Source organism: Leptosomus discolor, chromosome 4 (assembly GCF_034619465.1).
Source record: "Leptosomus discolor isolate bLepDis1 chromosome 4, bLepDis1.hap2, whole genome shotgun sequence".
NCBI classification, from domain to species: domain Eukaryota; kingdom Metazoa; phylum Chordata; class Aves; order Leptosomiformes; family Leptosomidae; genus Leptosomus; species Leptosomus discolor.
The window spans coordinates 16,577,853-16,598,449 of NC_141394.1; the positions used below are offsets into that span (position 1 = coordinate 16,577,853).

A 20,597-nucleotide genomic window follows, 5' to 3' on the forward strand; every position below is an offset into this window, starting at 1 on the left:
TAGCAGTTAAACACAAGGTTTAAAGCACATAGAAAATATAGAAAAATACTGTGTTGCAGAAGTTCACAGACTATTCTCACTATTTGAGCACCAACTGATATTCCTGTGCTTTTAAAAGAGCCCTGGCTGAATTTTGTTGACCCTGCAGAAATGATGCTGTTGAGATTATGTTTTTGTCTATGTCCCAGGTAGTTTTAATATACTTAGCTTGGGTATATGAAATGAGCTGTAGCCATACCTTTGACTGCAGTGTAAATGTGCCCTGGGAAATCACCAGTTATTGGCCGAATGGAGAAAATAATACATGTAGAAGGTAAATGAGAAGACTGGAGAAAGAGTTGTGGAACTGGAGAGGGCTAAAAGACTGAAGATGAAAGAAGGTAAAGGAGGTTAGAAAGTAAATTCTGTTGAAGGAAAGAAAAAGGAGGGGGGAGTAGAAAATAAGGAGACTAAAAAGTGATAAAAATGGTAGCTAAATTAATTCAGTAATATAAAAGGGTAAAGAAACTGAAAGATGTCTTGGGATCTGGAAGCAGCAGAAGGTAATTGAGAATGAGAAGCAAGTGGGAAATATCAGAGATGTGGTGAATAATTTGCCAAAATCAAAACAAATTTTAATTAAGTCTGTATCATAAAGGAGGGAAAGCTCTAAATTCTTTCTTCAGAGAAGGATTTATAATATACCTATGCTATAAGCACAGGCTGTAATAATGTTAATAATAGATCGATACTGTCGTCTTGAGCAGTTGGCAGATACAGCCTTTGTCTGCAGCCAAAACCCATATCGTCTGGGAATGATACAGTCAGATGAGTGAAGCTGTGGAGTAATAAGGGAGATAGACCCTGAAGTCAGACTGAATTTTGGGAAACCCTTACATTCGATATCTAAAACACAAACCCCTGAGCATTCACTATATAAAGTGAAGGGATAGTATCCATATCGAAGTTCTGTTCCTTGTCTGTGGCATTTATAAGCTTATTCTGCATTACACATAAATCTCAGTGTGAGGATTCAAGTTTATTAGTTTACCATGGTCAGACTGGACTGGTTTAAACAGAGCTGAGGAAGTTAATTATCAAATGTCTTAGGTGGGTCTAGGAATAAGTAACTAGTTATGGAGAGAGGGACTCGCCATGGCTGCAGCCTTTGGAGCTGCAGCAGGGGGACGGGTCCTGCCATTGCATGCGGATGGCCGGCTGGGAGGGAGTGCCCTAATCTGTTTCCCAGGTTGTTCGAACCAGTTCAAGAGCAGTAAAACAAGGTTATGTAATTGACATGTGATGTAGCCTAAAATAGTGACTGCAAACATAGGCTGCTGTTGCTGGGCAGTTGTCAACTGCATAAAAAAAAAAAAAAGCCCTCAACTCTGTAACAAATGGACCTTTTAAATGAAAGTGGAGTTCTGATTTCCACTGAATATCAGGCATTTCACTTTGTTTTTTAATTGCAAGAAATAGAGGTTCTGTGAAACTAGGATCTGGAAAGAGATTCATCATCGTACTTACCATCCTGATTTATTTGAGAGTACCTGTCTACTGCAGATGGTGAAATAGAAACCTCAGGTATATGCAGTTTGTTTCTTGATAGTGTGATACAACTCCTGTCAAACAGAAAATCCTCTTCTGTATGTAGAAAATCATTGTGACAAGTCTTAGCAGTAATTTTAGTTATATACTGGCCATTAAAAGGTAGAAATAGTTTATTTTTATTAATTAAAAGAGCTTATATGGATTACAGAGATAACATCCGTTTCACAAAATCTGTGAAGGTTTTTGGAGCTGGGTGAAAGGAACACATCACATGGCTCAGTGAGCACAAACGAGAGGTTAGGATGTGCAGATTATGTCATTTCTTGCTGTAGAAGGCAAAGCCCTTCATTAGGGCTGTACCAGAAAGCAGAAAACCCGGGTGTTAAGTTCTGTTTGCTGACCAGAGGTGAGAGGCCTCTGTTAGAAAATCCTGATGATTTTCTGCAGCATCTTTCCTTTGTCTTTCCTTCAGCAGGGAAGGTCTGTAGCCCAGGTCAGAAGGGTTGCAGGGTCTGGGCTTGTGCAATCTGACAGGCTGGTGGGTGAAGGGAAGGGGCAGAGCTGAGCAGTAAATAACATTTACGGAATTGAGGGACACTTAGTGTTCAATCCAGGTTTTTTTTTCTCCCCTTCATTCACTAGTGTTATCACAAGTAGCTTCGGTAAAATGAGTGGTTATGCTGGTAAATACTGATAGGAGCATCAGGAGGATCTTTAGAGGAGTTCCCTACACTAAGGATGCCCAGGTAATAGTGTTCAACACCTATACATGCCTGCTCAAGCAGGTTCCAATAGGTACTCCAAGCCGAAAGGCTTTTACACGTATCATTGTTATCGTGGAGATAATCTTCGCACTTGGGAAATATGGAGAAATCTAAGCCCTTATTCCAGCCCAGAAGCTGCAAAAGAGATCCTGGCTTCTGTGTGCAGATCTGCAAGGCAGGGCTAGAGGTGGCTTCCAGCTCCTCTCTCCTCAAACTCTGGAAGAAGGCTTGGCTGTTCTGGTCGCCTGCAGGGAGAAGACAACTTTGCCTGCAATTTTATGAGTCAAAGTATTAATTCTCATTGTGGAGGAAGAAGGAAAGTTTGGGCATTTTACATGTGTTTTGATGTGCTTCAGTGAGATGCTGTTTTAAAAGTTGAGGATTTTTTCAGATTTCTGCCTTGTTTGGTCCTTAACTGCCCCTCCTGTTTTCTCACTTTCCCGTCATTTTACAAGGCTGCTTCAATCACGTCTTTGTCCTGGGACCCTGAGCACGTTCCAGTTTCGGACGTCATGCCTGGAGTGGCTTTTGGACTTTTCCTTTACCTTTCCCAGGGGATGTTGCAGTGGGCATGTAGCTCTAGCAGAGGGAAAAAGATTGTTGACTGCCCAGGTAAAAGCAGGAAAGAACGCATGGAAGGCAGCAGCGCTGAAGGAGAGGAGCTGGGCATTAGTGGCACACAAGCGAGCCTGAGTCAACAACCTAATGCCACTGCCAAAAGCCAGATCTGGTCCAGGATTGCATTAGCAGGGCTACTGTGTGCAAGACGCAGGAAGTAACCATTTTATTTGGCTCAGTGATGGTGAAACTCAGCAAGAAAAATGTACCCCGTTTTGGGCACTCTGTTTTATGAAAGAAGCTGGAAGAGAATAAGAGGAATGACAACAGATTTAGGAAGGATTGAGAAAACTGCTTTTGTTTAGTCTGGCAAAGAGCTGGGGAACGTAAATCTTTCGATAGGCATGAGATTGTTGTAAGAAGGTGGCAGTCTATTACCCTGTACATCTTAGGGGGTGTGCTAACATCGCTTGCAAAATATTCCCGCTTGGGTTAAATGCAAAGGGGAAAAAGAACACAGCTTCAAGGCTAGCTAATCACTAGCCTAATCACATGGCTTGTAGGGAAGTTGCAGAATACCTTTCCTCAGAAGGTTTCAAGACAGATTTAGAGAACGGGGAGGGAACCTGCCTGAACTGTTAAGCTAGTCTTGTAATGCTTCCACGAGTGGGCTTGACTTAAATAATCTTTGGATCTTCTTCCAGCACCACGCTTTTTTTTTTTTTCTCTTTACATTTTATCATAGTAGTTGCTATTTTAACAAGAGAGCAGAAGTGTAGAAGACTCATTAATGATTTGCAGTTCCTGACTTAGACTTCAAAAAACTGGGGAAAAAAATAACTTTTAGGAGGAAGATAAAACATGTGGAATAGTTCAGAGATTTCTGTAATTTTCTAATTTTGCCTTAGACAGTAACAAAAATATTACTGACAAGAAATATCTGTAGCCCATTCCTATTGCAGCTTTACCTGTCTGGAAGTATCGCAGCCCCTCCAAGAGCACAGCAGAGCTCTGCACACATACATGAGCTCATCTTAGCAAGTCAGTTTTTGGGACCAGTGGCTCAGTCATTGTGCTGGAGTTTTAGAATGGGGAAAGGCACAACTTCTGCTGCAGCCTTGTTTTGGCAATAATTCACAGGCCAAATAAGAACAGCTCTTTTTTACCCCCTCTTCACTGCTGAATTTTGCCTGTTCAAGAAAATATAGTAAGATGGAAGACAATTTCATGAATACTTCCTTTTTGTTTTCTTTTGTAAGCCTACAAAAGCAGGGAATTAAAGAGTCTTTGCAGGTGAGAGAGTTGGAAACATTAAAGTATTTTTGTGCAATCATTTGGATGTGTCATTCTGTGGTATGTAGTGACACAATAACCTGGAAAGTGTGAACTCAAATATTCCTCTAGCTCTACAGTGAATAGGACAGATCTCTATTTCTTCTTAGTGTGTAACTGTGTAGTACCCGTTAATTATTTATTTTGAACAGGAAATTTTCCTGGCATCTCTTGTAACTCTGTATTTTAGGTGGAACAGGAATTAGCTCGTATAAGTGCGCTTAATGGTGGCATATGTAAAAATTACTTCCATCTTAACGCATTTAGCACATGGGAGATGAGAATTCGGTATCTATTCTGTCACTTTCCAGCCTGCTTGTGGGTGATTAAACTTGATGAAAAGAACAACTGGATTAAGCTACACAAGCAGATCAATACATGTCTTGAAAGAGGCGGAGATCTAGCACCACAAAAACATCAGCCTCTTTGCAGGATGGTCTCCATCACCCCATTGAGATCCTGAAGAGCCTTGGAGGTCTTGAGAGCTGCATCAGTTTCAGCTGTGAAGGTTTTTGTTTTGATTCTGAAGTTGAGGATCATGAGTGAGGCTGTGTTACACAAATGGAAGATACTGACTCATGAGTGTCTGCTTTACTAACTTACAAACATGGTTTTACTTGAAACTTACCTATTTGATTGCATGGAAATCTGAAGCCATTTGTTTTTATCATAGCTGATAAACTTTTTAACTGAAAATCTGTTTGTTATTGTTTCATAGCTGTAGCTTACATAGAGAGCTTGCCTGAATGCCAATCCGTTCTGTTTTTTAATGGTTCTCAAGTTACTTCCATTAATGTAAGCTTTAAGATGACCGTGGTTATTTAATATTTTATTTTAGAAATTTAAAAAATTGACGAGAAAACATGAGCTTTTTGGAAAGACTTGTGCTTTGCTTACTAGAAAAACTGCTTACAGATTTTGTACCATACGTTAGTATTCAGAGATGCATGATTCAAAAACTGATGAACCTTTACTAAGTTATATTTTTCTGAAATTATTTAGCCTGGAGTAGATAGGCCAGAAAGTAATAATTGCAGGCTACCTAAACCATTTGAAAGGTGACTTAGGGAAGTATTCTGCTATTGTGGGAGTATTTCTTACGAAGTCGCAGTGTGACAGTGATTGAATCGAATAAACATTTCCCCAATATTTAGGAACATGACCTAGGTAATTATGCTGGACTACATAAATGTTAACCTTTTTTTATTAAACTCATTAGCTTTTGAAAGCAGTAGTGAAAAATGTTGACTTAACAGGTGTACAGTGTCGTAGAGCAAACTGCCTTCAGGGTAATTCTGCAGTGGGGTTCGTTTTGCAGCTTTAGAGCTGACTTGAAATATTAATAGCTGCACCCGCCTGTGGAAGCCTAAAAATGGTATTGCAGTACTCTGTGATGTACAAAGGACATTGTATGAGCACTGAGCAATCGTACTTGCATTCCTAGCAGAAAATAAACATTTTTCCCCTTTCCCCACAAGAAGATAGTATGCCAGTATTTGTAAGGGCATAAAAACCATCTTTATACTGTATATTGTTATTTTAAACACTTTTGTTTTCCACTTTAATTTTACTTTCATGCTGTCTGCATAGTATTTATTTAGGAGATCTGCCTAAGTCAGTACAGAGCAAAAATGTAAATAGGAATTAAGTTGACTTTTCTGTATCTGGTTTTTGTATAGATCACATCATAAAATAAACATCGTGCGATAAGCAGGTTTATTTTTGTAATTAGCTGAGAATTTTATCTTTTTATTGTTCAGCAGGCCTACTTAAAGACCAGCTGATACTGGTGCCATCACTATGTTGTACAACTTGATTTTATGCCTAACATAACTTCATGAGCTCATATTCATGAATTATTTTGCCTAAATTTTACTGGTTTTCATCTGTGGTGCAGTGCTAGGTAAGGTCCCTTAATAAAAACCCTTATTTGTCCATGTGCTTGTTGTTTAAACATCTAAAGCATTATCTAAATGATGATACCTTTGTGATATTACAGTAACACTTCGCTTACTCAAGTAAGATCGGTTCTCTTTGTGCAAGGTGCTTGGTACAAGAAGAAACAGCCCAAACTTCAGTTCACCGTCTAGATAGGTAACACAGGGTAAGGGTGAAAGGAAGTCAGGTGCGGAGATAGAAAATGACTTATCTGAATTCAGTTTTAAGGCAAGTTCCTGAATGAGCCCAAAACAGAAGCCAGGTGTGATGTGTCCCATGAATATTCTCTTTCCCTGAGGAAGCATGTGTGTATTGTGGAAAATATCTTGGCAAACATATTTTATACCTCTTGTCCCACAGCAGTTCTGTCGCTTTATCGAGGCTGCCTCTTTGCTCCTGCTCCCCGCACATGTCGGCCTCCCACCTGTTTCAGTGCAGCTCTGCTGCTGAGCCCTGCCCAGGCTTCCCCTCCCCACCCACAGCCCATGCTCACTTCCGTCATTGGTGTCAACTTTTAACAGTATTTGTACAACTCTTTGGTTTCTGCACATTTTGCCTCTGCTTCATTCGTGACCTGCTTAGTTGCTGGCTGGTGTTACTGCATTTTGCGATCTGTGGTTTTTGGGTTTTTTCCTCTACCTTGCATTGCAGATGTCTTTTGTTACGAACTTGTTTAGTTTATGGAGTAATGAGTTTCTTACCTTATGTCTAAAATGCCTGTCCCTGAGACCTGGTAGTTCTTACAGCGCCTGCTACATAAGCCTGCAACATGCCGTGGTATTTTACACAGGACTGTTTTCTTGAACTTCACGTGCTGACAAATCCTGCAGCTTGCCTTACAGTTGGTTGTACTTCTGTGCACTGCATCCTCTCCTTTCATCCTTCCTCTGGAAACCCTCTGCATTGCTTTTTATTGCATCTGCTGCAGACCCTTTGTTCTGGCTGCCCCAGATCCCCGTGTGCCACCTCTGGATCGAGGCAGCTAAAATAATCTCCTTCTCTCACTTCTCCTGTCACGCTGCACCAACCCCTCATGGCTTCCTTTATTCTTCCACATCATATTCAAGCACCTTACTTTGAAAAGTCCACGTGGTAGTGCCCTTGTCAGATACACTGCATCCGTTTGCTCTACCTACATTCCTCCCACGGAGCAAAACGCCTTGTGAGTCTCCAAGTTGTTAAATGCCAGCCTATTTCCCTGGTTGCCATGTATTTCCCTTCTGCTAAATGTTGTGTGTTAAATACCTGCTGTCTCTTCAGGAGTGCTTCTGTGGGGCTTGACAGAACTGAAATAATGTGGTTGTGATTTAACCCTGTGTTGGTAAACCCTGCAGAAGCCTTCTGCTGTATAGAAAGTAACTGATTAAATCGGAAATCAAGCGCTCGGTGAACTGGTTGAAGAGAGTGGAGTACATTGGGAAAGTTAACCTCTGCTTTGCATTTCTGCTTTAGATTGTGAACTTCTATAGTATGAGAATGGCCCCGGTTTTGTAGCAAAACTGGGAGTTGTCACGCTGCTCTGTGATACGGCACATGTAAGAAGATTTGAAAAAGCTCAAACCAGTCATTTGTTTTTCACAAAAAGAAAAATTCCAGTCCTGCTTAGAAAAAAGTAATGAGGTCTCTCTTGTGAGTGACACACCAAAACTCTTTCCCAAATTAAACAGAAGAGATGCTCCTAGTAAGGCCCATGACAAGTCACCAAGATTATTGGCAAGGCTAAGGAATGGGATCAGGAATGCCTGCATTAATAAGAAGCTCAAAATGACTGCAAAACAACAGAGAAGAGTGAATTGGAATTATGTAAATACATCCTCTAATAATGCGTTTTGGTTTTGGTTCATTCAGGACAGCACAATTACCTGTGTGCGGGAAGGAATGACTGCATAATTGATAAGATTCGGAGGAAGAACTGCCCAGCCTGTCGATTACAGAAATGTCTGCAAGCTGGAATGAATTTAGGAGGTAAGCAGAATATTAATAGTTTGGTCTTTTAATTTGATTAGGCAAAAACATTGGAAATGTGAAGCCTTTTTATAGTTCTGGCAGCTGCATAATCTCGAAAGTTTAAGGTGGAATTATCCTGAAGGAATGCTTAATAGCTAATAAACTCTATTGTCATTCTAAATCAGGTTTTGGAGATATGTATTTTATAGCTCAGAAAAAAGAAAAGTGGGTGTTTTATGATGACAGTAATTTTAGTGAAATCTCATAGCTGAAAGTGTTAAGGTTTCAATTATTGCATGCTTTTTTTTTGGGTGATGAGCATTCTCTCAAATACTGAAAAATGTTTTACACCATCGTGTAAGCAAATTCACACCCAGTGAAAACGTCTCAAGTTTTTTTTATTGCTTATTCAGCATTTATATTGATTTATTTCTGCAACTGGATATGCAATAATTTTGACGATGTTACTCTGTTGTTCATATATCAACAACAAAAAGGCAAAACCTTTTCTTAATAATTATCAAAAGTATTTTGAAAACAGTATGATAGCAAAACTTCAAACAGTTTTTTATGTTGTTTTAATTCTTCAATTGCAATGTCTACACAATTCTGGCGGTGCTTCAGCAGGCATCTTGTTTCAAGTCATCACCTGAGCAAGTTGTATTACAAATCACTTTTTCCCATCACTCTTAGGTTTGTTATGTTGCTTGTGAGTGGGGGTTTGGTGGATACTGCTGCAGGTCCTTTCCCCGATGCAAAGAGTGACCCTTCCCTTACAGTGTGTTCGCTGTTCCAGAAAATATAACATGGTCACATTAATTCCTCCAAATCATTTCCTATCTCGCAATTTGCTTTTTATCCTTCTGGACCTGTTCTCCTAGTAGCTTAGTTTAGTTCTACAGACAGATTTAGCTGCTTGTCTTTCATAGGTTGTATGCAAAATCCTAGTTTCTGCCTGCTGCCTGGTACCTATTTCTACCTCCCAGACTTCTTTTTCTGTCTTGTCTCCTGGCAGAAATAATCAAGCAAGCCGCTTCTTACCTTTTTGGGGAGAGTAGCCCTGTTAAGACTTCTTTCAACCCCTTTCCCGATTTTAATAAGCACCACCAGAGCTCCTGCAAGCCTACCTTGTGGGACAGGCGTGTGTCCTTAGCACTCAAGCAAAATACAGGGCTGCCATCTGACTTGATAACCTTTGGAAACAGCAACACGTGACACTTTGTCTGCAATGTCATGAGTTCATCGCTGTGATTTCCTAGTGTGTTTCAAAGGATGTGTTCACACAGCGTCATCTGCAAAAAGACAAGGGAGGAGGTAAACTTTGCTTGAGGGGGCGGCTTTTCTTTTTTAATATTGGCTAGAATGCTGAATATGAGGAATGCATTGAAAAATCTTCCCTTGTGCTGAAGCTTGGTAGTCTGCTGGAAATTGTAGTTAGTGATCTGCATTTAATGACCTAGAAGGCCAAGTCTGCCTCTGCAGTGTACAGCTGGCGCGTGGTTGAGCTTTGCAGTTTTGGTGATTTTCTTCATGTGGAGAAACTAAGGTGAAATTCTCATTCCTGATTTGATCCCTTTATGCCACATAAAGGAGCTAAAATGGCATAAAAAGATCCTTCCATCACTGCCGTGAATGAGATAGTGGGGGAACAGCTCTGGATGTCAGTGCAATATGATGGCCTACCTCTTCGTGATCCAGGAGAGAAAGGCCAGGTTGGAGGCAGAGGGGGAGGACTGCCAGACAGAGCTAAAGTGCCTGCAGCCCAGAGACAGCTGTTACTGTTTAGAGGGCCTCAAGGGCTGCCAGATTATGCTAATAGACCTTTCAGCCTTTGAGCCAGCCCAGGTCTGGCAGGAAATGCGGGCGGTTTAAGGCCATTTGCTGCTTAGGCTGTCCATCTTTGCGGTGGTGAGCTTTGCATTGGGCATCTATGGAGGAGCAACACAGCATTTCAGACTTAATTTTGGGAACTTCTGTACGCTGTTACAGGGGCTTTCTGGTATGGTGAAGGTCATCACGAAAAAAGGACATGGAAATGGCAAGAAGAGATATTCATGCATATTTGAAAACAGTAACTTTCTCTTCGTATGAATTTCCAAGGTTTTCTTTCAAATAACATTTTTTCACAATTAGCTTGAATAGACCGAGTATGTTCATATTATTTTCAAGATACACTGTAGCTTATAGTTTCATGTGGTCAGCCTAGTTTTGCCAAGAATATATGTTACTCCGAAAAAAATGGACTTTTTCCTGTTTCTAATTTGGACTTCCAGGCAAAATGTGCAGGTATTTTGTTAAGCAGTGTGATCAGTAAGGAGCTGGAGGAAAATGAATTTATAAATGCAATTTAGTTTAAGTCCTATTTGCAGTATAGTACTCTATAGCTGAGTCACACTGCACGGTGCTGTGCTCTTTGTGCAGCAGATCTAATTTAAGCTCTTACCCTCCAAATGGAAGCAAAGGTAAACACAAAAACCAAACCATATCAGAGATGCCTGTGTATTTGGTTCATGAGAAATAAGAGTAAGATGATATGCAGAAGGGTCATAGGAATAGCTTAGGACTGAAATGTGTGCAAGTTGCTGAAGCTGTGGACATTTCTTTTCCACTTGTGCATAATTATAGTGTTTTATTCCCTTGTTAAAAAACAAAAACAAAGAAACAAAAAAACCCAAACCAAACAAACGAAAAAAAACCCCACCAAACAATCTCCAGTTGATCTAGAAGACATGTGCCTTAGGGAAGAGGGTCCTATCGGCCACGAGCTGGAAAAGAATTTGGCTCTCCTTTGCAGCTCTCCCTGTCTACAGATGGAAGTGAAAGACCCGAGGCTGCCACCCAGCTCCTCCCAGTTTAACCCAATAGAGGGTTAAAAAGCAAATTTTGTAATTTAAAAGTTTAGGATTGTCTTTCTACTCTTACCAAAGATATTAATCTCTGTAGTGGAAAACTGGGAATCAGAAAGAGAGTTTGCATGCTTCCTGCAGCATATTTTTGCACAATCTCTGATTAATCTACTGATCTTTTTTCTTTGTGGGTTTGTTTTTTTCTTTTGGTTGTATTCTTTCTCAATATTTTTAAATGTTCTTTTGTTTACTGTGTTAAAGTGTTACAAGTTAGTTTTGATGACATATCTTCTACTTCCCAGTATGCTTTTTTTTTAAATGTTTTGATGTGTGGCAGCATGCCATTCTTTAAGCACCTTTTAAAAAATATGTATAATTCAGTGATACAAAATACACCTTTTCATGAATGCTCAACCAAATTAACTTGGCAGTTTTATTGTTTCCCTCCTCCTTTTGTTTGTTGAAAAATTGGAGCATTTTCCAAGCTCTTATATCCTCTAATAATCTTTAGAAAATTATTCATCAAGTCAGCAAATAATTTACCTAATTATGTTCTTTTCTCAGTTTTTGTTTTGATTTGATAAGAAGCATCTGCAACCTGTAATTTCTGCAAAGCTGAGGATGCCAAATATCACGTTGATTCATCCTTCTCGTTCCTAGGAAGTATGTGTGTGCACTGTGGACAAACATATCCCTTCAGCAAGTAGGATTCCATAACTTTTTTGGGAGTCGTGGTTTGTTGTTTTGGTTTTTGTTTGGTTTTGGTTTGTTGTTTTTTTTTAAATCCAGTGCCATATGCTAGACTTAATTATTGGAAGAGATTCAGAGTGAGCAACTGCACTATGAAGGTATGCTGGCCCATTTTTGGTTTATGCTCTTTTCAAGATTCTGTAATTAATTTTCAGTTAATTATGGACCAGAATGACTTCACGAATTGTGAAGTTTCTTCCAGCATACGCTGTGATCAGATTTGTCGAGTCTCTCACTTCTGCACAAGACATTTTCATTTGACAACCACGTCATGCTGCTGTTCCTTAGTTGTGTCTGTCCCCACAGCAGTACCGGTATGGGGGGGTCATGCTGCATCCAGCAAGGCAGCTGGTGGCTCGCAGCAGTGCCTGGGATGCTGCATTGAAATCAAGGTGGTGCGGAGCCTCTCGGTTTCCCTCCTGCTGTGTGCCGCGCTCTGTGCTGAAGCCTGGAGAAGGGAAATGTTGTATACGGTGTGACTTGAGGGGTTAGTCCTTGCCCTTCTGATGTGACCCAGTGACCAGCCATCCTTCTCTCTTCTGCTGCGTGATCAGAGGAGATCCCTTTTCTGCCATGTGGCACACCATACATGCTTAGGGGACAAAAAAGCGTTGAGAGGTCTGTACCCTGTAGGACCACGATCCTTTCCTGCCTTAGCTCCCATATAAAACACTGCTGAGACTTACTGGTACTGGTCTTTCACCACAGTGAGAAGCAGCTTGCTGAAGTACCCTTTGGATATTGAAGAGAAATAAAATAGATTTCACCTTGCGAATTACATAGTTCATCACTCTGTCTGCAGAGACTGCCTGTGAAATTTGAGTCTCGGGTTTGCATACATTTACATATGTAAGACACTTCATGCACAAGATGCTGTGTGTGATTTGTACTCTTCACTTGCAGATATCCGTATTTTTTGTACATTAAAATATTTCAATATCTGAAAAATAAATTAAATGAGAGAATCAGTAATAAGATCCAGTACTTCACCTTTTTGCCCAGCTTTCCATTTTCTGTTTGATAACTCATACTAGTAGGGATTTAAAACTGTGGTATTATTTTCAGTTGCAGCTTATCTTGTTTACATTATCGTCGTTCCTATCTTTTTGAGAAAAAGAAAGCAATAGGGAGAAAAGGAAGAGAAAAAACCCACGACTGTTAGAAAACTGAACACTAAGAAAAACTTAAATCCAGCAAGAATATATCCTCTTGGTATTCTTTAAAAATTTCTACCAACTTTCTGCTAACCAAGGTTTCATAGATTTGAAAGGAGGGAAAAAAAACCCAAATCAAAACAAACAAAAAAAGGCAATTTTGAGTACGTGTATGGTTAACTTTTCATTTAAACTTTAGCTGCAAAGTATTTTGAAATACCATTAACTTTAGCTGCATTTTTATTTGTGTTTATTATGTCACATGTTCTTCTGAGTCAATTTTTTTTAACTTGAACATTCAACTGCATTTGTGGCAGTTCTCCCAAGAGACTTTTATCAATATACAGCAGTATGTTAAAGTTATTTGTGGGTTTTGTGAAGCAAAACCTCATGCTGTCACTTTTTCTCGCATTTTAGCTGCACAACTTAGTTGTGTTACCTAGCAGTCTATAGGTTATCATTATTATTGTTTCAAAGAACATTCCTGTTTTTCTAGGTGTGACAATTTCAGAAGACATTTGTGTTAGGTAGAAATCCACTGAATTATGAGATTGTGTTAAAATCTGTTCTTTTTCTTAGCAGAGAAGTGAAGCACTGATTAGCCTACTTTTATTTGGATGTGCAGTGTATTGAGCCCAAGTGAGTAATGTAACCTTAAGACATAGCCTGCAACCTTGTGCTGTGATTTTGTTAGGTCTCTGTGGGTGTGCTCATAAGAGGGGTCAGCAGGGAAATTCGTGTTGCTGCATGGAGTCTGTGTTGGTGCCTCTTCAGAAGAGGACATCCTTCTACCTGAGTAAGGGTCAGTTCTTAAGGGGCTGTTGTTGCTGCGTCACCAGCCCATACCTTGTGAATATGTAGGGGGTTTTTTAAAAATAAAAAAAAGTCAGTCCTGCTGTTTCGCATCTTGTAGTAACCAGTTTGTTCAGCAATGAAGTTTTCCTGCATTTCTGTCTTGTCTTCCTCCATGTTACAAGACATTGCTCTTGCCCTGCTCTCAGTGAGACCCTCTAACTTTTCAATTTGAACCAGCCTCAAGAGTATCGTAGGTAACTACCAGAACAGTCATTTGCCGCAACTATTTGGGAATTATGATTAAAAATGCAGAATTCTGAAGAGGTAATGTTGGAGTAATCTCTCAGGCATCGATTAAAAAACAGTATTGAAAGCATGTCCTTGTACTTTGCATTTTGCTGATGATTTTGTTTCGCATGTCAAGGCAGGTCAAGAAGACACACTGCAGTAGTCTGAAAGCACACAGCTCGCATCCAGCAGTCCTTGATCAGATTCCTAATCAGGTTCATGTTCTCAGTCCTCCTTTGTTTTTTTTTGGTTTTTTTTGGTTTTTTTTCAAGTTTTGCTGGTTTCAGCTCTGCCTTCTGACGAGCACCCAGGAACATCCTTTCAGGCTTTTGGCATGGGTCTGCTGAACTCCAGACTTCGCTGTTTTATCTGCTGGACTCTCTGTCATACCATTCATGGCATAACACCCTTGGTTGCCAGCCTTACAAAGGAGCTGCAACTTGCCTGGGCTCCTTCTGGGAGTACATGTCCCAGCCTGCCTCGCGTCACGTGGCGGCACTGTGCATGCAGGCTCGATAGGGTTTTGTCTGATTTCAGCAGTATGCAGCACTCGCTGTACAGACTCAGATGTTGCTTTTTCCTGAGCTGTTCATATTCTAAGCGTGGTGTCTTGCTTTGATTCAAAACATAAGATGAAGGGGGGAAATCACAGCTTTCAGAGAGGAAGGTTTAAGGCTTCTAGAAGATGTACAAAACAATCTCTCACCATTGTGCTGTTGTTAGGCATTATGACTGAAGCACAGCAGTGGCTCTTGCCTGGTTGCCTTCTGCCACATATTCACTGCCTGGCTCACATGGATGCCCTGTGCAGTGCCCATGAGCTTTCAAGCTTTTCTGTCTGTTGTCAGGGCTCCAGCTTTCACCTCGAGGATGCTCCCAGGACAGATGATGTTTGTCACCTCTTGACCCTCCCAGGACCAAGGTTGACCCCTCTTTTTTCACCTGTGCACCACTTCTCTGTCTTGTAGGGCATTTAAATTTAACAACCTGTTTTCCTGAGGATCCTGAAATGAATTGCTGTTTATCTTTGTCGCTCATACAGATGCATAAAAGCAAGCAAGCCTGTAACACCTCTGCTCATTGCTTTGTCTCATTGTGCTGGAGCAGACCAGAGTGCTTCAGCATTTCTGAAATTCGTTACACACAGCTCTTGGTGATGTTATGTTTTTTCCTGAATCACCATATTATTGTGCTTCCTTCCACAGTGCTCTCAGTCCGTGTCCTTGTTGCTCTTCCCCACATTCAAAGTGTAGTCCCTGCTGTGAAAGCATGCCTATGTCTCACGTTCCTATTTCCAGAGCTGCTGGTTACGCCAGAGCCCTTCTGAAACCTCCCGCTGTGGTTTGTGGTGGAGTGCTTCCATTACTCACTTCCCCATCACTGCAAGAAGCTGTAGGAGCAGGAGGAACTTGTCCTTTTAGTTCTGCCGAGCCGCTGCTTTAGGGAGTTTCCACCTGAGTAAAAGAGCATGAAGATATAACTTGCCATGCCAGACACAACCTTGGCCAAAGTACGGTGGGCTTGCTATACTGAATAGTGTTTTTTGTTAAAATTCTCATTAGTTGCCTGCAAGTGTGCTGTGGAGCAATTTGGAAGAGCCTGGAGTAGAGCAATGAGAGTGATCATCAGTCAGTTGTTTAGTCCAAAAAAAAAAAGGCTGGAGGGAAAGCTGAAGAAAGGGGCAACAAGTGTTGCTTTAGCAACAAGCACTGATAAAGAAGAAAAGGAGATGATCTGCTTTCCATGTCTGTGAAAAGCAGGACCTAAAGTAATGAGTAGCAAGGAAGACGCAAGCAAGGAAATGGAAGAGTATCTGTTACTGTAAGGCCAGGGAAGCACTCAAATAGATGGTCTGAGGAAGATGTGGAGCCTATCATTAGGCGTCTTAAAGTCAGATAAGACAAACATTTGTCAGAAGTGATGAGGGTACAGTAGGCTCTGGTCTGAGCAAGAGAACGGATCATGCAACTGTCCCAGGTCTCTCCCAGACTATGATTAATATTAGGTAAGTGGAGTTAAGCTAGATAATTTGTGTGCAAATCAAAAAAAAAGTGAAAATGTTATTTCCATGTACAAAAAGACTTCAGATTTTGACGTCATTGATCTTCATTGAATGAGCTATTCTGTATCTCTGTCCCCTGTGTGATAGTATGTTTTGAAGAAGCAATGATGCTAAGACTATGCAAGTCATGTGCTCTTTCATCTGACATTGTGTTGCTTTTTTGATTGTCTGCTACTTTGGCACTTCACAGGTTTTAAATTGACTCTAGAGCTGTGGTTTACTCCAGTAATGTTACAAGGAAAATTTATTCAATCACAGATTGTGCCTTAGCATGTGAATCTGTTGTTCTTTCCTCTTGTCCTCTCATATGTACTTTGCTTCAGAATTACCTTAGTAACTTGTATTTTGTTTTGAATCTTGTTTCATACTTTTTTTTACCCCTAATTCCCAAGTGCATGCCTTTCCATTTTTAGTACCTGTTTTGCTAAAATAAGTGTGAAAAGTGGCAAGGATACTTGACTCAAAAAGCAGGCTTTGGAGTTCAATGTCAGTGAAGAACAGTCCACAGCACGTTATGAAGGAAACATTGACCATATTTAACATTAGAAATACACGACAGGCGAGAAGGTGGTGTTTAACAAAGAGAAAGGCAAGATGAAGGCACCAGTTGGAGCACTCCTGAGCTACCTAGCACCACACATCTTCCTGCAAACAGGTGCTGGTGATTTGTGTGCTTTCGTGAGTCTCTGCTGTCAGTTTTGCCATTTCCCCAACACTGTAATGTTTTAGTAACGGACATCACCATCCCTGCAGAATGGTGGAGGAAGACTGTAGAACCTGAGCTCAAAAGACCAGTCCACCCCAAATGGACAGTAAGGGGATTTGTCAGTAGGGGGTAGAGAAGATACTGATATGGGGTAAACTGGCCTCAAAACTATGCAGTTGTCATACTGGAAAGAAAGAGCTGAGAAAACTCATGTGTGGCTTCTGGGTCTGTCTGCAGATGGACCAAGCACATTCAGGCGTGTCATTTAGACGTTCTCTTAGAGAGGAGTGTGTCAATTTTAATTATTACTGGCATTTCATACACAACTGCTTCAACTTCAGGAGAATTTAGAAATGTGCCACGCTGTCAAAGAGATGCTCTGTTTCATGATTCAGATAATACATATGGGTAATATTGCAGAGTTGCATTTTCGCTAGAAAGGAATATCGCATACAGGGTGTTTTGCTAATATTCAGGGTAATTTCTTAAAGCAGGAGATTAACATAGGCATATATATATTTTTTTTTAATGACTAATCATGAACTGGATGGTGAAAAATATGGCTGAGTTGACTGCAGAAGATAAACAGCTAGCTTGTATTTCACAGATAGCATTGTTCTTCCGGGAAGCGGGCTAGGTGATTTCTAGAAGATGAAGGACAGACAAGCAGCATTGAGTGTATTAGAAATAAAGTCATTTGAGAGAAATATGAGTTGATAAAAACTGGGGATATGGAAATTGTACAGGTGAGGAGACAAAGTATCTCAAAATTTTTGTCACTTGGAAAAAATACAAATGGGGATGCAATGTGTTACAATGTAACCAGAAAGACCACAGAGGGAAGTGCAGCACTTAGCAAGCTGAGTTCTAGTGATAGTAATGAAAGAACAAAACTGAAGCATTTAAAGCATGGCACACTCTTTAGCGTGGAGTGGAAGTGTGAGCACTCAAGATAGGGGATGAGAGGTGCTATGGCAGAGTTTGCATATTGACGCTTTTGAAAATCTCTGAAAAGCTTGTTGAGTACCTGTGTCTCCGATGTAAACACGAAGAGGAAATTTCACACACAGTAAATGTCTACAGGACTGTATCAGGGGCAATCAAGATGGCTTAGTGTTATGATCAGGATGAAGGGTGCATAAATCACGGAACAGACTTAGCATTGGGTATCAACCCAAATAAAAGCAAGAGAGAAGACTTGGACGAGGAATGCCTGCAGAAGGTTGGACGGGAGTGGGTGTCTTGGGAGGAAGGTTGTCACTTGGCACAAGGCAGAAGCCAGTGATCATAGCCAAGAGCATTCAGCCTGGTACAGTGGAAGATTTCAAAATCTGTTCTCCAAAGTTTCCCTGACTGTTTTTAACCGAATTATTACCTATGTTAGCAGTTCAAGCTGCTGATGTTTCACTGCTGTAGGTGTCTTGGAGTTGTAGGCTACAAATACTGGAATTGTAGGGGACCTACTCTTCGCATTCATTGGTATTTCACTCCTGGTCTTTAAATCTATTTGATGAATAGTCGAAACTACTGATGCATTTAGTAGACAACGCTTAGCTCAAAAATCATTGAATTTGCCATACGTTTCAAGAATGAATAAATGATCAGTAAAATATGAGTTTTGGGAGCATCTGAAAAGAACTGATTAAGATTGGCTTCCATTAACATTATAATTTTATTTTGTAAGCTTTTTTTAAGGCTTTGTTTATCAGATGATTTAAATATTTAGTAAATAAATTTCTTTTGATATTAATGAAGAAGTACAAGAGGGGGTTTTATATACCAAAAATGTTAGCCATGAGATTGTATTATGTCAGTTTGGGATTTTATATGAAATATATGTGAGGGAAATTTTCATACTTTAGCCATTTCTCATTAAAAAGCTTTATCAAAAACAGCTTGATTTGATTTTAACAGGAAACCACTAATTGGCATTTGGTAAAAGTTGTTCCCACACAGGGAGGAGTACCCCTATGAAACTGTTATTTTTCAATTAATTATCACTTCGAGGATTGCTGAGAAACAAGCAAATGTGTTAGACATTTTCCCTGACAACCTAAATATTCCTGTAAAATGCACTTTGGAACTCAAATTTCTTTTGTCGCTTTTGTCCGCTCTCTCTTCACAAATACGTAGCCTGAAGCTCAGCATGGCTAAAAAAGGGATTAATTCCCTCTGTCTTTTACCCAAACCCTCCCCGGTGCCTTTCCTTCTTCATTGCTGTGGACACCACCATCCCACTCGTTAGACAAGTGGGTAACCTGAGCTTCGTCATTGAGTCAGACCTCAAAATGCACAAGAGTTGACCTGGGCTTTCACCTTAGTTTTTCTGAGGCAACTGTGATGGCTTCTGTGCCATCTTTGTAAGGCTGCTTCTGTAGTCTGTCCTACAAAGGCCATCCCTGTGAGCAGATTCTGTGGCTATGGGTTCCACAGTCCTGAATCCTGCCTGCAAAAGCCAGCACACTGCAGAGGAACCGTGTCTGTTCCATGGGATGTGTGGAAGCACTGTCATGATGTGCCACCTCCCTGTAGGTGTTTGTGTTTCACCGCTCAATGCCTCTAGCCATAAGTATAAACAGAAGGAAATGAAGACTTCTCATTAAAATATAAGATTTCTCGTTAAGTGGATGCATAATTACTTGAAATAGCGTGCTCCAAAAGTAGCTGTGAGTGGTTTGCTGTCACACTGGAAGGGCATCTGAAGTAGAGTCCTGTTGAGGGTCAGTTCTGGGTCCACAATTTTTCTAATTACTTGCATAACAAAGTAGAGAGTAAATATGTAAATCCACAGATTTGGAAATTCTCCTCTGTGGCCAGAGTGAGAATTCAGAAGCATCTTCAGTTCTAGTATCTGAAACCAACATGATGGCATTTTGAGTAAAGTGCAGAGAGTTATGTTGAGGAGAAGTGCATGTTGAGGTGTGCAAAAATGAAATACCTGAGAGCAGCTGTTTAGAGACTGCAGCGAAGAAAGCAGCACGGTTGCATGATGATTGTATGTTAAATTTAGAGAGAGTGATGTAAAATTGTTGCAAAAATAGGCAAGTCTCGTTTGACACTATGGCATTATTCTGTTCTTGTCAGAGATGGCAAGCGTGGGCCTGAAGACTGCGTCTGGTTTTCAGCACTGCTGGTCAGGGTGGTGGGGATGGGGCAACCTTAAGAAATTTTCACCTACATTCCTGTGCAGATTGGTGGGATTAGTGGTACCTGGTCATTCCTGATGGACACATCTCTCATCTCTTGTTGCAGATCTCCAGTGTGGAAGTCTCTGCTGTGTCCCATGATAACCTATTCCAGTTTTTCAGGCTTTTACATTTAGAAAGGTTTCCTTAACATCTAAACTGAATCTTCTTTCCCGAAATTTCATACCATGTGCCTGAAGAAAGGTATATACAGACTAGAGACCGTCCAAGGAAGAATAAGGATAATAAGCTTAGGGGAAAAAAAAACCCAAATCTGTTAAGAACACGTTAAAGAAACTCGATTTATTTTAGTGTAGAAGAAAGAAACATATTAAGAAGGCCATGTCTTTCAATACAAAAAGTGGTGTAAAAGTGACGACGGGAATGCTAAGTTGTTCTTTATAGCCACTGGGGAAAAGATGAAGGGAAATCAGCTTTGCTGTGGAAAAAATGATGCAACGTTGGAGATGTTGGGGGGGAAACTGATGGTTAAATGTTGGAGGAAGATGGAGGATATTGCAGAATTCCCTTTATTGGAAATTAATAACATACTGGGTTGGGCAAAGTGCAGTAGATCCAGCTCAAAGCAAGAGGATAAACTGCTTCACGTATATTGTTTCTGTGCTTTATAATGCTGTATGGGAGCAGCATTGCACTGCATTATATATTAGAATCTGTTCCAAACAAAACAAAATAGAAACATTTCTGAAATTGTCATATAAATAAGCAAAGTAATATGCAG

General features: G+C 40.4%; 1 protein-coding gene across 3 annotated transcripts in view; it reads left to right on the forward strand.

Moving 5' to 3' along the window:
• The window catches only part of NR3C2 (nuclear receptor subfamily 3 group C member 2), a 211,513-nt gene that overhangs the window by 147,779 nt on the left and 43,137 nt on the right, over positions 1-20,597 (forward strand). For all 3 annotated transcript variants that reach the window (XM_086464585.1, XM_086464584.1, XM_086464586.1), the window contains one exon: positions 7,971-8,087. In XM_086464585.1, the coding sequence (XP_086320711.1) occupies positions 7,971-8,087 (117 nt within the window). The remainder of the gene's footprint in view (positions 1-7,970; positions 8,088-20,597) is intronic.